This window comes from Neopelma chrysocephalum, unplaced genomic scaffold (assembly GCF_003984885.1).
Source record: "Neopelma chrysocephalum unplaced genomic scaffold, ASM398488v2 Primary Assembly neopelma1_63, whole genome shotgun sequence".
In the NCBI taxonomy this organism is placed as follows: domain Eukaryota; kingdom Metazoa; phylum Chordata; class Aves; order Passeriformes; family Pipridae; genus Neopelma; species Neopelma chrysocephalum.
The window spans coordinates 316,347-337,586 of record NW_020897720.1 but is presented as its reverse complement, the minus strand read 5'-3'; the positions used below and the strand labels follow the sequence as shown (position 1 = coordinate 337,586).

The following is a 21,240-nucleotide window of genomic DNA, read 5'->3' as shown; positions in this document are numbered from 1 at the left end:
AAAATCCTTTCTCAGTGCAATGAGGCCTCAGCATCTGACAGGGCCACTGACAAATTGCTCTGTCACCTTGGAGCTCTGTCAGAGCTGGACACGAGTCTTCAGAGAAGGCTGCACAGGGAAGCAAAGGCCCCTCTGCACCGGGCTCAGCTAAAGATGCCCAGGAGAGCACCGGCTCCAGCCCTTCCTCCAAGGAAGCCTTTGCTTCATGACCTTGAGGGGAGCCACACTGAGACTTAAACTACCTGGCTGACCCTTCTGTGGAATCAGGGGAAATCATTATCGTAAATGAAATAATCACAGGATTCCCATGTCTTCTCCCACCACATCTCCACCAGCTTTCCTGCATCCCTCTCTCTCTGCTGCTTCCTCACACGTGCTGCCCTTATCCTCTTCCCTCCTGTCCTGCCACTCCTCCCAAAGACCCTGCCTGAAGAGCAGCAGGAAGCAGAGACATTCCCAGTGCTCAGAGCAGAGCACAGGACCACCTCCAGGCACTAAGCACCTCGCCAAAGCTTTCTCTGCAGATCCCCCTGGGAAGCGCATGTTTTCCCCCGATGGCAGGTTTCTGCCCATCCCCTCTTTATCCCTTCCTGTGCACCAGGAAAACCATGCAGTGCAGCCCTGCCCAGGAGCTGGGGCAGGGAACACCCACTCCCAGTGGTCCTGGGGCTCCTGGCCCTGCCTCACATAACGGGTGCGAGTCCAAAGGACAGTCCAGCCGCATCCCAAATCCCTGCCTGCCAAGACCAAGCCCTGTGATTTCTGAGGGAGCCGGTCCTGCCAGACACCACGGGGAGCTCAGACACGTCTCGCTGACAGGCTGGGAGTTCGCTGCCCTGGGAGGTGACAGTGGTCTGTGCAGCAGGCTGAGGGCAGCTGGAGATGCTGTCAGCCTCCCGCCCACCCTGGATCCTTCGGAGGAGCCTGCCTGTGTTTTTCCAGACGCTGCCACGTCCTGGCATTCTCAGAGCTGTGAAGCGAAACTGCTCCAACAACTCACCCCCAGCTGCTGGTGCAGAGACACAGCTGGCGATGACAGCCAGGACCTGCCGGCCCAGCAGGATGTTTTCCATATCCATTAGCAACCAGAGTGGTCGGGATCAGCACCACCTCTGCCTGTCAACCTTGGCCTCCTGTCCAGGCAAGTCAAGAGGAACAGATGATGCCTGTGAGCCCCTGGAGGTTCCCAGAATGGTGGATTGCAGCTTGTCCATCCCACATCCTGCCTCATCCCACTCAGTCAGCCAGGAAGGACAATACTGAACAGCGGAGTCCTGGAACAACAGACTCTGAGAGATGCTAGTGCCCAAAGCAACCATTCCACAGTCTAACAGCTGGAACTAAGCTTGAACTAGGAGAACCTTGAGTGAGACCTGCAAACAGAGATGTTTTTTGGGTTTTCCTTGTTGCTAACCCAAAACAGTGCAGAACTGAGAGCTGGACAACCTCAAGCTGTGAGGTGAATTTCAAGCGCACTGAAAAGATACTTAATAAATGCTGGGACATTTTCACTCATTTCCTGGTGGGATGAGCCTTGTTTGTTCATATTCTCAGGCTTCTCCCAGTCACCATAAAACTTCTACTGGGAAACGAATATTCACATGCAGCCCCACAGCTCTGAGAGCTGGGGTTTTAAGGAAAACTCTTGAGGGAACTCCTCGGGGACCTGCTCAGCCCCTCTGCACAGCCCAGTGCCCTGACCCAGGCCAGGCCAGCCACGCTTACTGTGTTTTCTTCCACCAACATAAATCCCTTCTAATTCCCTCTAAACCTTTCCTTGTCTCCATCAAAGCGCAGCTCCCTCCCTGCTTTTCCTGGCAGGGATTAGTGCAGCCCCACGGAGCAGGGACAGTGACAGAGCGCAGGCAGAGCAGGACTGGCTGGCCCTGCCTGTGCACAGACCTCTCTCTGCATCCCTGTGCCCCTGCCCTGATTTCAGGGCTAATCCAAACCCACTACAAGCTGGGAGCAGGGCCACCACAGAGGCTGCCGTGGCATCAGCCTCCTCTGCTCTCTCCCAACAATATCAGCTCTTTTCCCATCTCTTTGCTTGCCTTCTACCCCATCCAACCACGCTCCCCTGCTTTGGGAGACAGAATTGCTTCTCTTGGCATCTTCTTGACCCACATGCCAAGCATCCAAATTCTCCCAGTCCTCCACTGTGTCTTCCCCAGGGCACTGAAAGCAACTCAACAATCTCGGGGCTTCCACGCACCCGCACACAGATCAGGGGCTCCTGTTTTCCGAAGGGGGAAAGGAAGCAAGCAGCAAGAGAGGCTGCTCCACCATGGAGACCTGATATTGTTTATCTGTGAGGCAATGACGGACAGCTCCAGCCCTCTGTGCTCTAGCCATTTCCTTACACAGTAAACCCCAAATCCTTCATCCACCTCCTACTGCAGCTGTAGCCTCCTCCCTCGCTGTCTCTGGCAGGACCATGGGAGCACACCTTCTGCACAGGGGAAGAGCAGCAGAGAACAGCCTGAAATGCATAGTGGCACTTGCAGTCATCCCTTGCAGACCTGAGACTCCAGGAGTTGGAGATTCACAGACGCAGCCCAGGTTTCAGTGACAGCAGTCACTGAACCTTACCTGGGAACAGGTAAGATGCCAGACTAGTTCCCTTTCTCACTCACTAGCACAGGAAGGTTTGGAACCTCAAGGGCTTTGGAAGCAGAGCACAGGCTGAGCCTGAGTTATGTGGGGAGTCTCAGGTTTGGAGCCTGGAGCACCCAGCTGCACCAACCAGCTGACCAGGGACAGTTCACAGAACAGTTTGGGTTGGAAGGGACCTTAAAGCTCATCTAGTTCCACACCCCTGCCTTAGGCAGGGACACCTTCCTCTATCCCAGGTTGCTCCAAGCCCCATCCAACCTGGCCTTGGACACTTCCAGGGATGGAGCAGCCACAGCTTCTCTGGGCAACCTGTGCCAGGGCCTCACCACCCTCACAGGGAACAATTTCTCCCTGATATTCAACCGAACTCTGTCCTCTTTTAGTTTGAAGCCTTTCCCCCTTGTCCAGCCACCCTATGCACTTGTCCAAAGTCCCTCTCCAGCATTTGGAGAAAGGCATCCTACATTTCAGGAGTGCTTCAGCAGCAGTAGGGTATTGATCCTAACCAGGAGACCACTGTGCATTGAAGAGTTAGTGATGCACCTATAACCTGAGTACACCCATGCCTGGGCTGTGCTGGGCTGTGCTGGACATACCAAGCACATTCCAGGCTGGGCTGTGCCGTACACACATCCCTTGGCCATGGGAAAAACTCAGCAGCTCCCTGCAGCCCACGGCAGCTCCCACTCAAGCCCAGCAGTTGAGCCACCTGCATGGCCTTGCCCTTTTCTAACAGTGCAGCAAGAAGTCCTTGTGAAAACATCCTTGAGAGTTGTTTTCTTGGAAGAAAATTATGTAATGAATGACCAAATGGGAGAGCTTCACTCCATGGCTGGGATCTGCTCTGAGACATGGGAGAAATCTGTCCAGGGTCTGTGTGATGCTGCACAAATGCTGGTGCCCTGCATCTGGAGGGATGTGAGATTTACTCACTAGATACACTCCTTGTTCTGCCTTGTTCAAAGTGCTGGTTTATTGGGAGAGTTGTTGTTGGGCCTTTCCAGGTGAGAACTGCCTGGGGCAGAACAGAGGGGCAGGGAGGACACTCAGCTTCCCAAGGGCTCGGGGTGCACAGGGCAGTGGATGGAGATACTTGGATTAAAAGGGGCCAGAAGGGCAGCAGGGAAGGGACAGGCTGGGGGGCAAGAAACCAAGGGACACAAACCCGCAGCTCTGCTCAGGCAGCCAGGACTCCCCCCACATGCCAAGTGCTCCTTCCTGTGCATTGCTGTCCCTTGCCATGGTTTGTCCTCTCGGGACACAGGCACCAGTCCCAGCCAGGATGTCCCAGCCATGCCTGGACCACTCTGCCCTCATTGGCCAGACCTCTGCTTAGCAACGGCCAATCCCAAGAGGCTCTTTGCTGGCTACTGGGTAGGAAGATGCTGGGATTCCTCTTCCCCACCCCCCAGCCTCCAGCACTGAGCATTTCTGGCTCCAAAGGAAGCCTCTGGCACAAGCACAGGGACACACACACACACTTACTTCCCTGAGGCTCCTGCTCCAGGAGAGGAGCATCCCAGGGCCGCCCCCGCATCATCTCATGCTGCAGTTTCCTCTGCAGTGTGATGCGTCCCCAAGGCAGGTCCCAGATGGGAACACAGATGTGGGGGAAGAGAGGAGAGGAATCGCTGCATCCACCTACAGCTCCTGCACAAAGGTTATTACACCTTGCCCAGGGGCTGTAGCTGGGACTTTACCCCCTCATGTTGGGAATCAGGGGTTGCCACTGGTCCCACTAGCCAGGGCTTTCCTGACTGCAGCACATACAGCCCCAAAGGGCTCCAGGATGAGCCCCACCTTCCCTGCACCAAGAACATGGGCAAACAATGCGACTGCAAACCCTTGTCCGCAAAAACAGGACAATTGAGCCTTTCCTTTTCACTCTTTCAGTGCAGAGGAAAGAAGCAGAGTAGGGTGGAAATCCACAGCAAGGAATGTGGGGAAAGGATTTTCCTCAGACTTTCCTCAGTTCATAAGACCAGTGCTAGAACATTGGTCCTGGCTGCAACTGAGACCTGAACCTTGCCAGAAAGATTGATTTGAGGCCTGAATGACCTCAAAGTCCTGCTGCTGGCTGGCAAGGGGTTCACATGTTGAGTGTGCAGGGTCTGACCCTGTGTGCAAGGTGAGGCAGGAGAGACTGGGATGAACTGCTGTTCTTCCAAATCCTGGATAACCTCCAATCCCTTTTCAACTCTGAGGACCCTGTCAGGAGGTGGCGAGCAGGGCCTGAGCAGTCCCTTAGCCATGTGGTTCGTGGCCTGGTCACCAGGACACCTCCCCTTTTGCGTGGCACACACCCTGCACCCCAGCTCCAAGGGAAGGGTCAGAGTGGGGCATGCTGGCAGACCACCAACACAGCACCCCCCTTGGAAAGGTCCCTGAAATGCTGCTTTTCCACAAGTACAGGTTATTCCTTAAAAAGAATCCAACATATTCTGGACTTTACCTCACAGCAGCCCGATAAAAGCGGGGAGGAGCTCAGGAAGCAGTTGGAGACGGGAAGGAGCACATCCCTCTCAGCCTGTCAATCTGGGACACAGGCACAAAATAGCTCCAGCATGGTCATGGGAAGGACATGTGTCAGGGTTTGTCCCACTGCTGGACTCCACAGCCATGGGTAGACCTCTGTGTAGGTGTGTGGGCAGCACTAAGGTGAGGAAGTCCCCAGGCATTGGGGCTTACTGGGGCAGGGACATGAGTCAGCTTCAACCTCAATCCTCAAAGCCATCATGGACATGGTGAACTTCCATCCTGCCAGACTCCCAGAGCCCATGGCACAGCGCTGGAGAGCACACTGCCACAAAACCCTCAGACAGCCTGCTGGGATCTGCTCACCCAGCCAGACCCTCCTTCAGGTGGCAGCACCAAGCCATGGAGCAGAGCCCGAGGTCAGATCTCCGAGGTTCTCACAGGGATGTATGCCACTGGAAGGACACAGACACTGGAAGGATGCAGTCCTCAACACACCCAGGTCTGGCATGAAGGCTCCCTGGGATGAACCAGGATGTGGGGAAGCATCCTCGGGGGACTGGCAGTGGATCAGCAAGAACAAAGCAGAGCAGAGGACCTCGGGTCAGCCTTGCCTGTCAGCAGACCACCACAGACAAGGGTGTCCTGCAGTGGTCAGACCTAAACTGATGCTTCAACTCCCTTTTCTCCACGTGCCAGGTGGGACGGGGGATCTCGCCGGGGCACTTGCTGTAAGGAGTTCAGCTCCAGCGGTTAAAGTTAGAGCTCACCTTGGCCACCTGGCTAATCCTTCTGTAATTCAGCTGGACAACTCGTGGTAACTCCTCAGGACCTCGTGCCCGTGCGTTTTGCTGCTCTCCGATCTCAGCTCTGCTGACAGGCGTCCCGAGCTCCCCGAAGCGTCTGTCGTCTTATTAGCAGAGCCTCCACTTGGGATTTATTTTCCATCCAGAATTTAAGCTGAATTTATGTATTAACTAAAGACTATTAATGCCAAAAATAAGTGGAATGCCACTTGCTCAGCAACACGGGCCTTACGAGAGACCACGTGGCACAGCCAACCCACCCAATCGCAACCCCAGGGAGGCTTTTTATAGACACCCACGTCTGATGGAGTGCAAGCGATGCTTGGCTTGCTGCAAGCTCTGCTCTGCAAGCATCTGATTGCAGGGGGAGGGGAGGGAAACATCCCCACATCCACGGGCAGGAGGCACAGTTCCCTCGGCTCTGCCGGCTGGTTAAGCAGCCAGGTGGAACGAGGAATGGTTTGGGACTGCCTCAATTTGCCTGCCATGTAAACACCCCTGCTCTGCAGGCGGCCTCTGACACACAGAACACGCTGCTGAGTGTCTCAGTGCAGCATCTCAGCATCGAGGGTGTGCAACTCCCCTCTGGGAAAGGCTGCTCAAGGGAGAAAAAAGGTCACCCAACGTGTACCCAGCTCTGGCTGATGGTGGGTTCTGTTTCCCAGGTTGCCTCCAGGGTATCTTTGCCTTTGAGCACTGAGCCCTCTCAGCCACCAGGACAGTGACACTGATGTGGCTCTGAAGGCTTCTCCAAGGACTCTGACCAACCTCCCCCAGGAGGGTTGAGAAGCCACAGCAGCAGCCACGGCACTGCCACTGCCAGCAGGCCCAGGAAGTCCACATTGCATCAGCCAAGGCACAGAAGAATCACTGGCAGGTGATGGGTAGCCCTGATATAGACACCACAGCCACCTGCTTGGCGTGGCTTCTTTCCTCCCACTGCTCCCTGTCCAACTCCTCTCCAAACCACCCTGCTCCTTTTGCCAGGTCAGACTCAGCTGGTGAGTGTGGGATGGCCATGGCCAGGGTGGGTTTGCTGGTCTGGCAGCTCTCCAAAGCACACCCAGCATGCTGGGCTGCAAAGGGGCTGCTCTGGTCAGGACAAAGCGTGGGGCACAGATAACCCACAGCCCAGCACTTGGGCCAGAGGAGCATCTGGGAAAGCAGCTCACAGGCTGGCAGTAGAGGTCAGCAGGGCTGGGGCAGGCACAGCCCATCTGCACAAACCTCCTTGGTCTGAGCAGCAGCTTTAGGCTGGAGCAGAAAGCCCAGGCAGGGCTCTCCTGCTTGCACTGGGCACAGTGCACTGGCAGAAGCATCACTGTGCTCACAGTCCCACCACAAGTAGAATCACAGAATCATTAAGGTTGGAAAAGAGCTCTGAGATCATCAAGTTCAACCCTTAACCCAGCACTGCCCTGTTCACCACAAAACCGTGTCCCTAAATGCCACATCTACACATTTTTTGAACACTTCAAGAGATGGTGACTCCTCCACTGCCCTGGACAGTCTGTTTCAATTCTTGATCACCCTTTCAGCGAAGAGATTTTCTCTAATATCCAATTTAAACTTCCCCTGGAACAGCTTGAGGCCACCTGTTCCCTGGGAGAAGAGACCAACCCCCATCTGGCTACATCTTCTCATCAGGGAGCTCTAGAAAGTGAGAAGGTTCCCTCGAGCCTCCTTTTCTCCAGGCTGAGCCCCCCCAGCTCCCTCAACTACTCTCAGAAAATAAAGAGCTTTCCAGGAACTTGCAGGAAATTTCCTCAAAAAAAATAGTTCTAAATGGAAAAAAAAAGGGTCATGGAAACACCTTCACATTTTCAAACAAGGTGCAGACTCAGAGAATGCTGCAGAAAAAGGCACCAAAGCCACCCTTCAAAACATGTTAAGGTTTTCCTCGCTCAGCTGCAATTATCATTCTGAAAGCTGAGGATGTGCGATGGAAAAGAGTGTGTGTGGGAGGGAAAGAAGGGGGAAAAGAGAAAGACAACAGCAGCATGGAAGGAAATTCAACACTGCCAAGTGAAAGCCACTGTGACAGGCAGAATTTACTTCCTTGCAAAAGGGTTTCCCGTGTCATCCGTTACAAAGATAGGGAGAAAAAAAATCCACATTATTTTGAAGAACATCAGCCATGAAAGTAAGACTTCCAGGAGAGGGGTTCCCCCCAGGTGCTGCAGCCAGGAGATGACGCCCCTGCCTGCCATTCCCCCCACCCTCCAAGAGCAGATGAGTTTAGCCCAGCATAAAACTGCTCCAGACAAAATCCTGTCGCCAGCCTCGCTTGCTGGAAGGTGTGTGTCTGCTACAGCAAACATCTCCAAACCTCCAAGCCCCACTGCTGGGCAGGTTTCTGCCCCAAGGACATGGATGTGTTTTCCACAGGCTCCACACTGATCCAATAACTCTCCTGGGAACATCATGTGCCCAGTACAGCAGTTTCTAACAGGAGATGGGCGGCGTGTGGTCCTCCCACGCAGGCACTGCCCACCACCACCACCACCACTCTTCCCTCCTCCCACCTGGCTGCAGGTGTGCCGTGCCTGGGGATCTGTGCCACGGCGTGAGATTTCCCCTCTGGTGACAGCAGGGAGCAGAGCTGGCAGGGCCACTGCCCAGTGGGGCATCTCTGACCCTGCTCCTCACACCCTCAGCCCAAAGGAGGCACAGCAGCAGCTCCACTACCAGCTCTGACCACACTGCTGGGATGTCTGGAAAGGCCCCTGGACTGACCCGCTTAATAAATACTGGGATGAGACAACCTGAGCTCTGCAGCCTCTTTGGGTCAGAATCAGAGCCTTGGTAGAGCTCAGCTGTGCTCCAGGTCGGGTCTAACCTGACACCCCACAAACCCAGGAGATGAAGCATCAAGGACTTTATTGCCTACTCAGAGAAGGAAAGGGCTAGTGCTGCTCTCCTGGCTCTGGGACATAGCCTGAGGGGTGAGAAATTCCCTGAAGGTGCAGTGATGGGAAAGGGCACTCAGTTACAAAAGAGATGATGAGAAAGGACATTCAGCAATGTACCTCCCACAGCAGGTCCACACCACACTTTCAGTAAATCTTCTGCAACATAAGGAAACATCCCAGATGGAGATCAGCCCTATCCATAGGGCCTCAGCATCCCTCTTCCCAGACACAAGCCCTGCAGGCATCTGTGCTGGGCAGGGACTAAGCGACCTCTCTCAGAGGTGCTGACCCACGCCAGACCACACACAGCACAGTCTCCTCGGTATCCAGAGCAGAGGGCAGCAAGAGCTCCCTCTATCCAGCTGCAGAGCTGTCTGACACCTGAGGAACCACCTCCAGCCCCAGGAGCTCCTGCTGGCACCAGCAACCTTGTATCCCATGCAGCCAGACAACATCCAACACGGACAACAGGCAGATGTGATCCTGCAGCCGCCCAGAGTTGTTGGCATCAGCCAAAACCAGGCTGATGTGCAGGAAAACCACAGCCATTGTCCCAGCAGGAAGGTTTAGAAAGGTCACAGCTTCCTAATGCGCTTTCCAATGTGCCCATCTGCCCTCTTGAAGCCAGAACCCTCTCCACGTATTTACGATTTGGGAGTCACCAGCTCCTCTCCTGGATGCTTTAACCTCTAAATATGAGGTTTGCTTGTCCCATCAGCTGTCAGCCAGTGCCACAGTTCACCATAGGAAGGTATTTTTGCTCCTTGCTCAAAGAAACATCCAGAGCCTCCTTCCTGCAAGGGCCGTGGTTTAATTCCCAGTTACCTGCCTGGTCACGGTGATGGCACGTGCATCCTTGGCAAGTTCAGCCGTTTTCTCGACAGGTGTATCACACTGCAGGCAGGATTCCCTCCGCTTCCTTGTGCCTGCACTGTCCTGGTGTGACAGCTCTGGGCTCCCTGCTTTTGCCCTGATGACGCGGAGCAGAAGGTGATCCAGCCTGCAGTGCTTGGGAAGGAAGGAGAGGCCTGGAGCCGTCTGCAACCTGAGGCAGGAGGGCTCCTGGATTCGCTGGCTCAGCACAGGCAGACGGTGCAGTTGTCTGTCCTCTCACTGGGAAGAGCCTGCAGAAGTAAACATGCCCACAAACCCCTGCCTGGATGGGCTTGGATCACCTCCCAGTGACACTTGCTGACACGTGGCATCCCAGAGGACTTGGGGAATGGGTCCTGATTGCGGCTCTAAGGATCATTTCAAGCCACAGGACACAACCCTGATCTCTCAGCTCCGTGTAGTAGCTACAGAAGTTTGCAAGCATCATCAGAGCAGCCGCTCCTCCTGCCTCACCCGAGCATCCTTCATCACAGCGAGCACCACAGAGCTGCTCAGCCCTCTAACAGCTTGGGAAATCCTCTCTCCACACCATCGTGCAGCATCAAGTGCCCTCGGGGATCCGTGCTTGCCGCCAGTACTCCCGGCTAGTGCTGAGCACCAGGAAAACAGCCTGGATGCCAGAAGCCTGCATGTCACCAGCAATGGACTGACAGAAATCATCTCCTCACACGTCACAGCTCCCCCACACAGATGGAGAGTGCTGCTGTGGATCAGAGGCAGGTTTGGGGAATGCAAGTTCCCGCCCTTGTGGATCTAACACTGCTGGGAGCTGAGCACGGCGGAGAAACACTCAGAGCGAGATGGTCACAGAGGAGAGACAACACTCTGCTGGCTGATACCGGACAGGTCCCTTGCAGATCCTTTCCAGGAACAAGCCAGGTGCCCTCCACCCCTGAACACCCATTCAGATCCCCCCCAGCTGCACAGAGCCCTGCAGGGTCTGCCTCCTTTATAGCCACCCCCAGGGAGGGCCAGCTGGCAGAGGGACAGCCCTGCACCCGGGGCAAGGACTGTTCTGAGGCCCATCAGTGACAGGCACTGGAGGGAGGGCAGGGTTTCATTTCCATTTCTGGAGATTTCTGGTGCTGATACACTGGATGGGAACCCACAACACGACCAGTTTCCTGAGCAGAGCATGCAAAGCAGCAAAAGCAGCATCCTTCCTGCTTGCCAGGCAGGGAATCACAGTGTAGGGATGCTAAGAAGTTTTCCTGTGATCAGTGGCACAGATGGGACCTGAACCAAGTATCCGAGCACAGCCCCTGTGCCTGCATCAGTCCCCGCCAGAGCACAAAGCCACACAAACACCCCTGTCTGCAGAGTGTGCCCAGCACAGAATGTCCACACACTGGTAAGGGGCTGGATATTCCCCAAAGCTTCTTCTCTGGAGCATGGTCTGGGTGATGGAGATCAGGCTCCACAGAGGAATTACTAATCACTAAATGGAGAGGGGTGTCACTGTCCCCCTCCTGGGGCTAAACCCCAGCACTGCCTCAGCCCATGCTGTGCCTCTCCCACTGCATCCCATCCCTTCTGGCACCGAGGTATTTGGGGATCTGCAGAATCAGCAGTTGTGCTGTGCACACAGACATGGCCTTGGAGAGCACCCCTGATCCTTCCTCCCTGTGTCCCAGCAGCACCCTGCAGTGAGTGTGTGAGGAAGAAGCTTCTTTGGGTGACCCCATGTCTGCTGCCTCCCACCATCCCAGTTCTTGTAGGTATAGAATAATTCCTAATTCCCATACAAACCATCCTGCATATATTGCTATGTCCTACCCAGTGCCCAAAGCTCTCGGGGCCTTTCCCAGGATCTCAGCTGCATCTGAGCCTCACAAAACCACCAGAATACCTTGCCCCTTCTAGGTTTTCCCCTCCTTGCCTGTGACCCCATTTGGGCATCGTCTGGTCTGGGGGGTCCTGCAGCCTTTGCCAGAGCTCGCTGTTGCTGTTGTGCCTGAACATCCAAGAAGGAACAACAGCCATCCTACAGACCAACAGCCACACTACAGACCAACAGCCACCCAGCCTCTTGTGTTCCCAATGCCAGGAGGTCCAGCTTGAATTACCAGCTGAGGCAGAAAGTGCCAGAGAAGAGCGATCCCGGTGTACCCCAGACCTCCACCCCGGCTGCAGCCCCATTTCCTGACACCAAGGCATCTTTCTGGGAGTGTTCAAGGTTGTGGCAGCACCGGGTGGTGGAACACGCATTTGATGTCTGCCCCATCAACAGGGCCGAGTGTGTGGATGCTGGAATGGGCACTGCCTCCTCCTGCACGGAGAGGGCCAAGCCAAGTCGGGAGCTGCAGGAAGGACCTGGCAGGGAAACTCCTTGAGCTCCTTCCCACTGCCTCAGCTCTGCAGATCTGGGGATGTATCTGTGGGACTCAGGCTCTCCAGAGGGTTTCCAGGTCTCCTCAAAACTGGCAGATGGCAACCCACCGTGCCAGGTCCCCCCAGGACAGGAAGATCTGCTTCATTCCAGCCTGGGCAGGCAGCAGTGTCCCATGGACACATGAGAAGAGGCTCCGATGTTCCCTAGATCCCACCAGCCTCAGAAGGCAGCTTCCCATGGAACTCCACGCTGAGCCAACCTGGCAGCCAGGCTGGGAAGACAAGGATATAGGGAGAAGGTGGCTGAGACCCTACATGGCAGTGGATCATCCCAAGGATGCTGGTGACTTCAGCTGGACTCCCAGCAGCCCCTGTCAGCCTCACTGGGAGAGCCATGGGGAGACCCAGCCACTCACGTCTCCAACTCCTCTCCTCTGCACCAAGACACACAGAAGGCAGTTGAAGAAGAACAGAGGGGTGGAGGGGGAAGGAGGGAACGCCCAGAACAGCAGAACAAGACAAGGACCAGAAGCACCCACTCCCATCACTGCTGTTACTACCATCCCATGGACCCACGTGGAAGATCCAACCCCCAAGCAAAGCACCCTGGTAGCTCATGCTCCCTGTCATGTCCCAAGGCTAATGAATGTGTTGATAATCGTCCTCCACACCCCCACACACCTCTGCATGATGGGAAAGGCCCCATCACACTGGCAGAGGCCATGCCTGATGCTGACCCTTCCCCTTGGCTTGTCCCAGGGCAGCCCACCCCGAGCAGCAGAAGCGGCCGCAGGGATCCGAGGTCCGGCGGGGACAGACTCCGGCCAGGGCAGCAGCCAGGGCTGGTGCATTGCTGCCAACTTTGAGGCAGCCCAGAAAGCAGACCTAATTCCAGTCCCCTCCCTCCTGCCAAGCCATCTGCCTGCCCTGAGACCACCGAGAGGATCCTGAACAGCATTTCATCATTAACGACCCATTATGGAAAGTGGACGAGCAGTGATTGATTATAATGAATGCAAATACCTGCCTTCCGACCCCAAATTGGCAGGACCTGATGAGCTCTCCCACTAAGTAGTACAGTGTGTCCTTCCACAGGCTCTGCAAAGCATTCCCATCCTCCTCAGCTTTTCCAAAAGCCATCAGGCACAGCACTGCCCATCTAGACCTGCCCTAGAAAACCATCACATCCAAAATCTGCTCTCCATGAGCCTCGGGGCCCTCCTCCCACCCACAGATCCCACAGGCTCATTTCCAGCACCTGAACCCTTTGGGAAGGCTTTCCCAGAGTCCTCACCTTCATTAAGAGGGCAAAGGACAGTTCCCTCACACCAGGACAGGGAGAGAGTGGGGGTCAGCAGGGTGGGAGCTGGGTGCTCTGTCACAAGAGTGGCATGTCCCTACAAAACAGGCACATATGTCCCACACCAGAGAGGTGCTGTGTCCAGAGACAGCAGCAGCCAGCTCTGCTCCAGGAGGCCACCAATGATGAGGTATTCCTGCAAAACCAGGACACCAGCTCCAGCCTGCAAGGATGAACTCAGTTGCCCTCCACTAGCCAGCAAACAGTAAGTGGCAGGAATACAGGGAAAGATGGCACTCTCCCGCTGCAGGCAATGGGTAAGGGGCAGGTGTGGGGACCACAGAGAACTGTGGCCACAAACTCCATCCAAGGGAACTCAAAGGACTGCCCAAGCCAGGGAGAGATGCTGTGAGCAGAAGCACCTGGTCCCTGAGCTACAACACCAGACAACAGAATGACCCACCAAGTCCCTGGTCTCAGACCCTCTGAGCAGGCTCTCCTGCCTGCCTGCAAGGTGGTCACCCATGCCAGGGTCATTCCTGATGGGTGTCTGTCAAACCTACTGCCAAAACTCTCTGCTGCCAGCTCTCACCCAGCTCCAGACCAGGTCATCAGGGACAAGGGGATGGCAGATACCTCTAGTTTGCACTTCCCACAGCCTTTTCAGGACCATTGGCATCTTCTGATCTCTTTTCTACACACATCATCCCATCAGCCCACCCTGCTCCACCCTCAAGCATCACACCAGCTGGGGCCATGTTCAGCCCACGCCTCCACCATGAGTCCCAGCCCAATTCCAACCCTTGATTCATAACAAGGAGCACTTCTAGAAGGTCACCCTTGGCCATGGTTTGGACTGCAGAGGTGCTTTAAGGGAGCAATTGCTTGAGGGAACACCCCAAGACAGGAAAAGCAAGAAGACCAGAGAGGATTCCCTGACACAGGCAATCATCCAGCAATGCCAAGCACAGCTACAAATCCTGGAAGAGCAGTGCCCTGGGTCTCCAAGGCAGCACCTCGGGTCCTCCTCCAACCCACTGCACCTCTTCTTTTCTCATTTTCTTTTTCTTCCCTAATTCTAACTCTCCCCTCCCCGAACAGCCTCAGTGCTGTTTGCTGTGACTTCCATATAAACTTCTCCAGCACAGAGGTGATCCTCCCCCTGCCTGACTACATCCGAGCTTTCTCTGCCTGGAGTTCAAGCTGCAAATCACCTGCTCCCCTCTAGCACCCCATCTTCTGGGGAACCTCATATTTTCCATCCTCCAGACCAGTCAGCATCTTATTCAGGATGGAGCTGGACCGCAGGGATTCAATGACAGCAGTTTTACTGGCCCTTCAGCCCAGGCTTTGCAGCACAGCCCAGCTCTGAGCTGCAGCAGCCAAGCTCTGGGAGCACGGTCATTCAGCAGAGAAAGAGCAGCACAGTGATTCATCTTCCCTTTGATCTTTAGCCTACCCTTGCAGACTCAGTACTCTGCCCCCAAAATTTTGGGCGGTTGGCAGACATCTCCACCTCCCCCCCCAGACCAGAGAAGGTAAGCGCTGAGAGGTGCTGGCACCCTTCAGGAGTTCGCCTGCTCCACACCCAATTCAGTAGGCGAGCAGACGCCTGGCTGCCAAAGTTGCCAAGGAGATGAGCTTCCTCCAGAGCCTCCCCTCGCCGCACGCGTCCGCCGAGCCCCCGCCGAGGACAGGCGTCCTCCGCCATCTGCACCGGACAGAGCGGCTCACAGCACAGAGAACAGCCCGCCGGGGAGCGGGGCAGAGCCTTCTCCCTCAAACAGCACCGCTTGGGCACGACAGAGAGGAGCAGCAGTCGGGGAGGGGGTGTGCTCACAAGCTGGAAGCCTCCACTGAGCAGCAGGGAGGGCAGAGAGAGAAGGTTGTACCGACATCTCTGCTACACCCAGCCCCGCTCCCACCGGCACCACGAGCACCGGAGCGCTGTGAGCGGAGCACGGAGCAGGCACGGGGAGCACTGACAGGAGCTGCCAGGCAGCCCCGGCACCTCCCGGCTCAGTGGAGGCGCTTCATCACCTCCCAGCACTTTCTTTGCTCCTCTGCAGCGAGAATTCCTCAGACGAGCAGAGTCGCCCAGGGGCTCTCAGCCTCGCAAACCTGCTGCCCACCACGGATCGGTCTCCTCGAGCTCCTCCCGGCCAAATGCGCTGCTCAGCTCCACCCTTCCCACTGTGTCCGTGAGGACACCTGCACAGCTCACCTGGGGAAGCCCAAAGCCCATGCCAGGGCAACACAGCTCTCCTCTATGCTCAGTGGTGTCAGGAGGGGAATGGACATGAGGCAACTTCAGCACCAGCACCCAGTGCCCTAAACCTGGCAAAGGAGCAGCCACTCCTCGTAGGAGCCACGTCACATGTGCCCAGGAACCGGCTACCCCTCCAGTCTGCTGGGAGAGGCACCCTCAGCCCAGCAGCACAATACCAGAACTGATCCCTTGTGGCACTTTGCAGCAGATTTTGGGGTGTGCCAAGCGCTTGAAGGCTCAAGGCCCTGGTGACCAAGGTGTGTTTTGCCTTACGCAGCCCAAATGAAGCAGGGAGCTCAGATGCAGCAGAGCATGGCTCCTTCTTGCCCAATGATGGAGTTTATTGCCTCTGTGCTTCCAGGCATGCACCAGTTTCTGATCCAGATCCAAACCCAAGCCAAGGTGTCGCCCATGATTTAGAAAGGGCGTTCTGCCTCAGGGCCCATATCTAAGGGCTGTCAGCTGGCAGAGTACAAAGGGCCACCAAGCAGCAGCTGGGGCCAGGGCCTGGGCATGGAGCAACCCTAGACAGAGAATTCAGCACTGCTGGGATTACTCAGGAGCCGTTTAAGTCTCCTCTTACTCACAGAGATCCTCAGGGAGATGCTTTATTTAGTCAAACGTTTCTGAAAGGGGGACTGAGAAAATAGCCAGGCTTTGCTCTGCACACAACACATGCATGGGAGGGGACAACCTCCGTTGTGTCAGGTACCACGAAAGTCACTTGGAGCTACAGCACCAGCCGAGCAAAGTTCCAGTTGCCAGATCCTGGCTGACTCGTCTGGGACACAAGGAGCTGACCTGGCCACAAGGACTCAGCCATCCCAGGTCCACTCCAGACCAAATCCTGCATGAGAGGATTTGAGAGAGCTCCCAGAAATGTGCTGTCCTTGCGAGGGGTCAAAGCTCTCTGCAGCACAGTGACCGCTCCCCATCTGCAGAAACCCAAGGCAAGAAGGAAGCAAGTTTTCACTCTTCTGCGAACCCAAGGAAGTGTGATTTTCTGAGGGTGGTGAGAAATAGTTTCAGACAGCTCTAATTAGCAAGGTGGTGCGTGAGAAAATCCAGCTTTGCTGCTCCCTGTTCCACAGCTGTCCTGGGATGGAGGGAGAGCACCGTCACCAGCGGCTGGAGCCTCCCCACACCCCTCCCCTGCGCCTGCCTGGCTTGGAGTGAGCCCGATGATCTGCAGGACAGTAGAGAGGGATATTTTTGCATGAGCTGCTGGCCCAAAGTTGCCAGTGCTATTTCAGGCAGCAACACCTACACTGTAATCCAGAGGGCTGTATTTTCCAGCGGGCACTTCAAAATCCGGGCTCCCTCCTCCCTTTGCAGGCCAGCTCTAACCAACCTGGCTCCAGAATCAGCAGATAAACAGCTCCCAGCATCATGTGGCCACTGAGGCCAATGCCACAGCCCCAGCACTTTCCTGATTCTCACTGGGACCAATGCACCTTCGGACTGGAAAAAAAAATAAATAACTCATCTCACCAGAAGTACCTGCTGCAACAACAGGTCCTCTGCCTGCAAATCCTCCCAGGGATCTGCCACCACCAGATTACCTGCCCAGGCTAAGCTAGCTAATCCTACAGGCGAGTCACAGACCTCATCCTGGATCTCGGCAGCGTTTTCGGTGAGGTGCTTCAGGAGACATACAAGCTCTAATTAAAGCTACTTTGCAACTCCCTGCATATGGAGGCAGGAAGATGTTTGTTCCTCTGTGAAAGCAGAAATCAAGCGCCCAGACAGGTTAAATCCTCACTCTCCCATGTACAAAATATCTGCACATACCTTTTGCACAGAAAGCATGGACTCATCCAGATTAGGAAGCAGGTGCTGACACAAGCTACCCTTAAAGACCGGGAGGGTCAGGACCTCAATCCCCTCTCTGGATTCAGGAGTGGTCCCAGAGGGGATAATGCCTCCAGCTCCCACACCAGTGAGAGCCAGCACTGTGTCTTGCACCTATTTCCTCCTCCTTGATCTGTGCATGTAGGCACAAAGCAGATATGAGACCATCCAAAATTAAGGAGCTAAAAGATATGAAGAAAAGAGACAGGAGGAGAAGCAATAACAGGAATCGTTATATAACAGTATGAAAAAAACAATAATACTCCCAGTGCAGAAGAGGTTTTAAGATGGGCAAGTGGGTGGTGAGACCCACAGGATGCCAGGCCCAGGGACCAGCTGCTCCCTGTGTGCCAAGGAGATGCAAATCCATGCAAACCCAGAGCTGCAGAGGCTGCACACCTCTGGGGTTTGCAGGTGGGGAAGTTCCAGGCTCCAGAGCCTGCCCAGCAGTGGGATGGCCAAAGCAAGGATCCCCCTCCCTGGATCTCTGCTCAAGGGGCACACACAAAACAGCCCAGGCCAGACCCCCACGCACACCAGCTGAACAGACCAGCACTCCTGTTCTGCCTCCCACACCCCACGCCACCCTTCTCTCACCTCCAGCCCTCCTAGCTCTGCCCAGTGAGGGTCTGGGTCCCTTGCAGAGCCTCAGCACCCACTTTCTGTCCTCCAAGTGAGCTGTGCAAACAGCAGAGACTGTTCCTTGGAGAGAGACACGGATTGTCCAATGACAGGTCTAATCCTACATCGCATCCCGGACCTCGGCAAGCAGCAAGAGCAGGAGACACACAGCATCTTAGCCAGTGAGAAGGGGATGAATCACTGGAAAACAGACCCAGGCACAGAGCCAGAGCAGGGAGAAGATGGTCCTGCGAGGCCTCCATCTTTGGGAGCGGGAGGATTGGAGTGATCAGAGCCACAGGGTCCCCTCCTCCCACTCAGAAGTGACCCCAACATCTGTCCCCCAGCTCTGTAACATCCCTCACTCAGCTGCAGCCCAGCTGTCCCTCGGAGCACATGCTGTGCCTGGACATCCACCCCCTGCCAGCTCTGGAGCTGTCACAGCCCCCATCTGCAGCAAGAACGGGAAATACCGCTGCACCCCTCCAGATCTGCCCTCCCAGCACAAACCACAGAGCAGGAAGGCAGACCACGGCCTTGTTTCCCAGTTCACACACCTTTCCAGCAGCTCAGGTGCTACAAATCAGAAGATCCCGCCACGAATGTCACCTTCAGAAGTAACCTCCCAGCTGAACCCTGAGCATGAAGTGCTCGGGGAACCACCAATTCAGCAAGATGAGGCTCCCGTTTCATCTTCATCACAGACCCAAACCACAGCTATAACGGTTCCCAACCACCAGCTTTTATTTTTCCTTTGGAATGTGCCATAAAGCTCTGCTGAGACAACGCTCCCACCAACTTGCAGCATCCCTCAGCCCGGGAGCCGAGTCAGCCCATCAGAGCCACACAGAAACAAAAGCATCAGCTCCAAGAAGGTGTCACGGCAGAATGACAACTCTTAACTTGTTGTTACATCAGCCCACACATTAACGCTTTGGGCCTGAGCCAGGATGCCACGGAGAAGCCTCCGTTCCCCTTAAAGTCGAACCCTGCTGCTCAGAGATGCGCAAGTTTGGAATCCTTTTCAACGTAAAAAAGAAAAATAAGAGCCACATACCTTTTGATGTGTTTTCCCCTGGCAATGAGACCACGGTCCTGAGAAACTCCCCCATTTACCTTCCTCTTAACTCTGCCACAGCTCTTTCACTAAATCCTCTCTTTCCACGGTGGCCCACATACAGTTGCACATGAAATTAGTGCCTCCCAAATTAGTTTTCTCGCATGCAGTCCTAGCCCATTTTCCTCAACAACATATTATGGTTCCACCTTTCTCCCAGGAAACGCGAGCTCTAAATTTATCTTTTGGATAACTAAAAAAAGAGACAGGTCTGGCTTTGACAATCCAGGGTCATCAGCCCTGAATGGCAGAGCACTTGCCCCAGAAACATCCAGTTAATGACACAACAACAACCACCACAAAGCAGTACACCTATGGTCATTACAGAGCTAAGTATAACTTGACAAAGTACGTGCTTTTAATGAGGCAAAAGGCCAATTAGCCTGATGAGGATGTGTCCTGCTGCCATTGAGTGGGGAGCCTGGATTCCCCCGAGATACACGTTGTATATCCTCGTAACACATCAAATACGAGAGATTCAATCCGTTGCTGAGGGCATGGCGCGGCACTCGGAGCTCTCCGGGTTAACACCGGCCTTCCCCGGATTTTGTGACACAGTATCCAGCATTCAGGCTGGATGGAGGGCCAGGCGTGCATTTTTGTCAACTCAGATCCGAACCCTGAGAAAATGCAGGCATTGTGCTCGCCCGGTCCCCGCCGCCCAGCCCATCGCAGGTGTTCACCTGCCAAAGGACAGCAAGGAAAATTCAGGCACAAAAGCAGGGACGCTCCGGCGGGCGCTTCCCGTTGAAGTCATTTCATAACCGCGTTTCCAGAGGTGCTGGAGGAACAGCACAAGCCACCGCGCGAGAGCCGCGACCGGAGACACCGAAATGCGCGGAACGAACAAAAGAAAACCCAGCTTCCCCCCGCGAGGCCGTTATTTGGGAAGAGGCAAAACTTCCCGGCTCTTAGGGCACACCTGGAGCGCTGCCCCTGCCCCAGACCAGCATCCCGGGCCCGACCCCCTCCGCATCAGGGGAGGGGGTCGCCACCGGAGTTAGTGGAGCCCCATCGGCCGGCGGCTCTCCCGGCCGGGGCTGCCACGGCCGAGGCCCCCGAGGAGGAGAGGAGAGCGGCACCGGGGCGCTGGGACCGCGCCGAGACACCGGGGGCTCCCGCGCGGCAGCGCCGGGCGGCCGCGGGCTGCGGGCGCTCCCCGCACCGGGCTCGGGGCTGCGCTGCTGGCGCGGGGCAGGGCCGGGGCTGCGGGACCTTGAGCCGAGCGAGAGGGGAGATCCTGGGCAGGGGGATGGGGGGCAGCGCGGCTGCGGCGGCCGGGCCCAGCGGAGCGCATCGCATCACATCACATCGCATCGTATCGCATCTCATCGCATCATATCGCATCTCCCCCCGGTGCAGGCGAGGCTCCCGGGGCCCACCGGGAGAGAGGTGGGGGGGGTGGGGAATCGATCGCCGGCCCAGGTCCCCCCTCCAGCTCCGGGCGGGTACGGACCTGTCGCCCCGCGGCCGCCCGGGACGCGGGGCCAGCGTTCCCCGCCGCCGCTCCGCCATCGCCCCCCGCCGCCCCCCGCCGCCGCGGCGCGGCCCGTACCGCAGTCAGCGCAGAGGATCCGCGCCACGTCCCGCTTGAGGTTCTTGCCGCTGGTGTCGAGCGGCGCGAAGGCGGTGCGGTAGACGAGCGGCTCCTCGGTGGGCTCGAGGAAGAAGATGTAGCGGTGGTTGCGCTTCACTTTGAAGCAGGGCGCCTTGGAGCCCACGCTGATGAGCTGCTCCCGCTGCAGCCCCCCGCTGTTGAGGGGCCACAGGTCGAGCACCTTGACCAGGACCCCCCCGGCGGGCCCGGCGCCGCGGCTGTCATTGCCGCCGGCGGGGGGGCCCACGGACTGCACCTTGCCCTCCAGCACCACCGCCGCCGTGTACGCCTGGTCCTGCACCGACTTGAGGCTGGGCGAGTAGCAGGCGAGGGAGACGCCGAAGAGCAGCATGGAGAAGCCGGGCGCCGGGTCGCGCCTCATGCCGCCGGCTGCCGCTCGCTGCCCGCCGGCCCTGCGGCGGCGGCCGGGCTGCGGGGCCGGGCTGCGGGG

At 56.3% G+C, this 21,240-nt stretch overlaps 1 protein-coding gene across 4 annotated transcripts in view; it reads right to left on the bottom strand.

The window, feature by feature from the left end:
- NRG2 (neuregulin 2) overlaps window positions 1–21,181 on the bottom strand; it is a 159,444-nt gene extending 138,263 nt beyond the window's left edge. For all 4 annotated transcript variants that reach the window (XM_027682397.1, XM_027682396.1, XM_027682398.1 and 1 more), the window contains exon 1: window positions 20,748–21,181. In XM_027682397.1, the coding sequence (XP_027538198.1) occupies window positions 20,748–21,171 (424 nt within the window). In that variant the 5' untranslated portion in view covers window positions 21,172–21,181. The remainder of the gene's footprint in view (window positions 1–20,747) is intronic.
- Window positions 21,182–21,240: the final 59 nt, after the last annotated feature.